Source organism: Eurytemora carolleeae, unplaced genomic scaffold (genome assembly GCF_000591075.1).
Source record: "Eurytemora carolleeae unplaced genomic scaffold, Eaff_2.0 scaffold342, whole genome shotgun sequence".
Lineage (NCBI taxonomy): Eukaryota > Metazoa > Arthropoda > Copepoda > Calanoida > Temoridae > Eurytemora > Eurytemora carolleeae.
The window spans coordinates 282946-288665 of record NW_019396284.1 but is presented as its reverse complement, the minus strand read 5'-3'; the positions used below and the strand labels follow the sequence as shown (position 1 = coordinate 288665).

The 5720-nt window shown below is 33.7% G+C and overlaps 1 protein-coding gene across 2 annotated transcripts in view; it reads left to right on the top strand.

Annotated features, from left to right (window-relative positions):
- Positions 1–4745, top strand: part of LOC111700157 (putative phospholipase B-like 2) — a gene marked incomplete at its 5' end in the record, with an annotated part of 6502 nt that extends 1757 nt beyond the window's left edge. The window contains 8 exon segments of one of the 2 annotated variants that reach the window (XM_023470982.1): positions 296–383; positions 1051–1252; positions 1839–1918; positions 2095–2160; positions 2446–2512; positions 3452–3531; positions 3739–3879; positions 4333–4745. In XM_023470982.1, the coding sequence (XP_023326750.1) occupies positions 296–383; positions 1051–1252; positions 1839–1918; positions 2095–2160; positions 2446–2512; positions 3452–3531; positions 3739–3879; positions 4333–4420 (812 nt within the window). 2 annotated transcript variants of the gene reach the window in all.
- Positions 4746–5720: the final 975 nt, after the last annotated feature.

Here is a 5720-nt window from a genome sequence, read left to right as displayed (position 1 = left end):
TATTTCACTATTGTATTATCATTCAAACGAAAACCCTCTAATTAGTATAAAAAATTTTGTTGAGATTTCAATTTGTTTATTAAAACCAAAATCGTCGAAATCTGAACAAAATTCACAAACATTTTTTGAAATCTCAGATATGAAGATTTTTCAAACGTTTTGAACTTTTTAAAAAGATTTTTACAAGGACAAAGAGGTTAAAGTTTAGTTAGGTTTAGTTTAAAGTGTGAATTCAGAAACAAAGGATTTATAGAGCATTCTTTGATATTCTATACACTACACTGAACTACTGTAGGGTTAACTGTACTTGAAACTACAATTGGAAACAGTAATCCAGATCTTTGGACTCAGCTCACCCCTCATTCAGTTCTCGAGGGGATCAGGTATCTGTCAACCCCCCCTTCAACATCCTCCTTTACCCCCCCCCTCCCCCCTCCAAAAGATCAGCAGTAATTGATATTTTGCTAATTTTGATAACTCCTTATATGTTTATAGAAAAATCTAAATTTTTTTAATGTTGAAATAAAATCAAAATCAAGCCAATATTTTTCCGAATTGATAATTGATCTTTGTGTTTTTTGTTACTGACCTTTTCGGGAAAAAATGTTTATATCTACTGTAGTTGATAAACAAGCAACATGTTTATATCTACTGTGTTTAATAGACTAGCAACATGTTTATATCAACTGTTATAGTTAATAGACTAGCAACATGTTTATATCAACTGTAGTTAATAGACTAGCAACATGTTTATATCTGCAGTAGTTAATAGACTAGCAACATGTTTATATCAACTGTAGTTAATAGAATAGCAACATGTTTATATCTGCAGTAGTTAATAGACTAGCAACATGTTTATATCAACTGTAGTTAATAGACTAGCAACATGTTTATATCTGCAGTAGTTAATAGACTAGCAACCAACATGCTTAGATCTACTGTAACCAATAAACTAGTAACCGGTATGTTCAGATCTAGCTACTGTAGCTAACAGACTAGCAACAACTATGCTTAGAATGTAGCCAATAGACTAGCAACCACTATGTTTAGATCTACTGTAGCCAACAGACTGGCAACCGATGGCAGATCGTGGACCAACATATTCTCTATACACAATAGTGGAACCTACAACAACCAGTGGATGGTTGTTGATTACAACCAGTTTACTCCCGGAGACAAGGAGTTGAAACCCAATCTTCTCTGGGTCCTAGAACAGATACCAGGATATATACAAACTAAAGATCTTACTCAGGTAAAGGAATTAAGTTTTTTTCACAAACACAAATGTTCTAATCTCTTTTTCTTTGCAACCTAATGGTGCAGACGTCAAACTTATTTTTTTTATCCAACAGAACGGTCTGTCCTAAAATACGATTTTGCGCTGCGGCTAGGATAGGCTAGGGGGCGAGCGCTGCGGCCAGGACAGGCCTTCAATTTCAACAATTTCCAACAAAATTAGTATATATTTAGGGTTAGGTTAGGTTAAGACACTTTTTGAGTCGAGCGCTGCAGCTAGGACAGGCTAGGGGGCCAAGCTCTGTGGCTAGGACAGGCTAGGGGGCCGGGCGCTGCGGCCACATGACCAACTTAATACTTGTGTTAAGTATGAGATGCATGTACAAANCTAAAAATCGTAACCACATTTTTTCCCTAGGTAATAATGATATTGTCGCTTTTCTAATTTCTATGCTCAGCAGATGTAAAATTTCTTAACTTCCTTTCTTGAGAAAGAGAAAGAGGATATCTTCGTCGGCTTTGTTGAGACACAAGTACATGTAACTCTGTAATTAACAATTCTATTCTATTATTATTATAGTTTTATTATATTCTAAATTTAGATAATTGAAAGCCAGGGATTCTGGCCGAGCTATAATTCCCCGTATTTCAAGGATGTTTATAATATGAGTGGAAACCAAAGGTAACTAAAAAAATATGTATTCACTCCCCTCCCGCTTCCCCTAAACAATCAATGAGAAAAAAAACTTTGTAACTTTGTAATAACATTTCTTACGATTTTCAATCTTTATATTCTATAAACTATAATTTTACTAATCTTTTTATTCCATTTAATGTATAAAACTGATTTAATTATAGATTGGTAGAGCAGTATGGAGACTGGTTTTCATACGAGAAAACTCCAAGAGCTCAAATCTTTCACAGGTTTATACAAAATAAAGGGACTGTTAACGTTATTTAAAGTGACCCTTTATTTAAAGTGTCATCACATTTTTCTGGATGATGGACAGTGCAATGTGCCAATATATTTCCTTGTTTCTATTGCATTAATCCGCAATATAAACTTATGGTAAACAAAACATTGTTAATTAAAATTATTGGAAGTAAAATTATATCTTTTTTATTTTGACTCTTTAATAAAAAGTCGAATGGGTCATTCGAATCGAATTTTCATGCTAAATAACTCCTTGTAAAATTAATTCTGTTAAGGGATGCAGTAAAAGTTACAGATATCCCCAGTATGATTAAACTAATGAGATACAACAACTATACCCAGGTATAATGTAGTTTTTACGAAAGGTTTACTTATTCTCACGGAGAAGTAATTGAATTTTCATATTTTCCAGGAATGTTCGAAAATCCAGCGCCAGCGAAAATTATTTTTAAAAAAAATCAAAAATATTATGAAATATTAACTATATACAAATGCGTATAGAAATAATCGATGACTATTGGTTGTAATATCTGAATGATTTGTTTGGAATTGAATTGATTTGTTTACGATCCGAGTTGAATGTTGCATCTTTCCGAATTTGTATGGACGCTGCGTTCATCAGTGTGAGTCCACTGCGATTTAATGGTCTCACGCTCTCTAGCAAAAATCGTTGAGAATTTTGCCAATTTCTTCTTAAAAACCAAATCTAACAAGAAGTGCTTTACAGTGCTAAAATGTACATGTAAAGGGCTACAGAAAAGCATAAGTGAGTTAGAGCGGTAAAATCTAAGCTTAGGGCGTTGCGACACTTCAAAGTCAGCCCTGTCTTTAAAATTGATGAGACTGTTTATAAGGAGGCTGAATCAATGTGAGTCGTTTTTAACAACTTTCTTCTTATAGACGCAACAGATAGCAGTAAGATTAGTAGCGATCAAAAGCGCTTTTTTATCGCATTAAGCCTATACCCCCTTTCATTTTTCGCGAACACTCCCTTTAAGTTTGCTTTGAGGTATTCAATTTTGTGATGTTTCACGTTAAAGAAAGAATTTGAATCTTTGCTTCAAACTCTGATTTGGCAACCCAATACGTCGACCTGAGAAACTTGAAACTATGAAATCTGTTAGATCAAATTACGAAAATTTGAAATATCAAAAGTTTAAACCATCAGGTTGCAAAGATCTTGAAACAGAATTTTTGCCCTAGGATCGAACATTAAAAAAAAGCAAATTAAATGTGTTCGATGTAGAACTTTTGAGTTTACAACTAAAATTTATGTTTTAGGATCCTTTATCTGTTTGTGATTGCAGTCCTCCCTATAGTGCTGAGAACTCTATATCTGCTAGGAATGATCTCAACCCACTGTAAGGATTAAAGTTGTAAGCAAAAAAATAACAAAGATGCGGAAATGCCAAGTTTTATCATTTTTTTTTCAAATTTTAAACGGAAAACTTATAAGATTGGATAAAGTTGAATATAAACCTTATGTATTCTGTTCTTGATGTATTTTGAATAAATTTGAATAAATTACAGAGAAAATATAGAATCCACCCTCAGACATGATAATTTAGAAACGGAACTTATCCTTTCCCAGCCCTGAGCCATAGAAGTCATGGGGGAACTGACATGAAGTTGACCTCGTACAAAATGGCGCAAAACTATCAGCTGATTGCACAGGGCGGACCCACGTGGGATCCACTTCCGCCTTTCAGGTAACACCAGCTGATCAAGATATTTTATTGAAATTCAAATTGCATTGAAAGTGTATCTCAAATTTTTATCCTAACAAATCTTCGAAGGAATTGAGTTTTTTTCCACAAATTATGAATTCTGCCGCTTCTGCGAGAACAAATGGTTTAACTTTGAAAGAACTCAGTTTCTTTTGTAAATATCAAGTGGTTTAGAAGATCGAGTTGCAATTTGCAGCTACATTTATTTTTTCTCCCCGAATCAAGTAACATCTTTCATTTCTAAAAAAGTGTCTGAAATGTTTAAAGGTTTCCAGGGGCTGCCGAGCCCCCTCTGGAAATAAAACAAGCCCCCCTGGAGAAATTCACAGCTGTTTACAGTTTACACCCCTGATTTCTTATTAATTGTATTTTATATACAATAAATTTTGTGTCATATTTAAAATTATTTGAAACTCATAATCTTGAATTGTTTAGATGGTCTGAGCAGGATTTCAAGGATACTCCACATGTCGGTCAACCTGACCTCTGGCAATTTGATCCTGTCGAGGTTACATGGAACTAATGTCGAGGTTACATGGAACTAATGTCGTGGTTATATGGAACTAATGTCGAGGTTACATGGAACTAATGTCGAGGTTACATGGAACTAGTGTCGAGGTTACATGGAACTAATGTCGAGGTTACATGGAACTAATGTCGAGGTTACATGGAACTAATGTCGAGGTTACATGAAACTAATGTCGAGGTTACATGGAACTAATGTAGAGGTTACATGGAACTATTGTCGCGGTTACATGGAACTAATAGACGTTGTCTTTGCTAAAGAAATTTTCTCAATTGTTAAATAAATGAGTTAATTTATAAAAATAAAATTTTTATTAAAATAACTTCAATATCTGTCAGAGTGCAAACTTTTGCATAAAGTAACGAAAGCAAACTTGTAAAGAATAAATTTTTAATAAAACTTGTTTGCCTCTTTATAGACTTTTTAGGGAGAAAGTGGGTTTTCGGTTAACCCTTAATTCACTATTTAGGAATGGGCATTGTTTTTGTTTTTGTGATGAACAATGGTGTCGTTCATGAGAAACCGAACGATGGATGAATCACTTTGATCAAACAATTTTTTTAACGAAAAAAAAATTTAAAAAAATAATTTTTTACAAACTAGAACGATCTTGACAAACAAATTTTCCGACAGATTTTGAAATAAACGGTAGTTTTTGTAATGAACGAACATTTTTTTGAAACAACATTTTTAAACAAGTGTTTTACTGTACAATAAATTTTGTCTAACAAAATTAAGTAAAAAAAAAAGTTTTACACGATTTTATTGAACAATCTTTCAGTGAAAAAACTAACAAAATTGATGGAAAATTAACGATAATTTTGAGATCAAACTAAATCAATGTTTTTCGAAAAATTAAACGTACGAAATGGGTCGCTCCTATCTCTAGGTGCTACGGCAAGCAAAACACACTGTGATTTAATGTTCTCAAGCTCTGAAGCAAAAATCGACGAGAATTTTGCCAATTACTTCTTTAAAACTAAAACTATCACCAAGCAGTTTATAGTGCTAAAATGTACATGAAAATGACTACAGAAAAGTAAAAGAGAGTTCTAATGGTAAAATCAAAGCCTCAAGGCGTTGCAACACTTTAAAGTCGACCCTGTCTTCATTGATGAGCCATGTTATCTGATTCTGAGTGTACAAGGTTGAATTCAAATCTGAAGCTAATTCAACTTTGCTTGTAAGTTTTATTTTATGCACTTTGTCATTAGCGTAAGTGAAACTTGAAAACTAAGCGAAAAAAGGGGGGGGGCTGGTAGAAAAAAGTGGAGGGTGAGGGGGGGGCTGGTAGAAA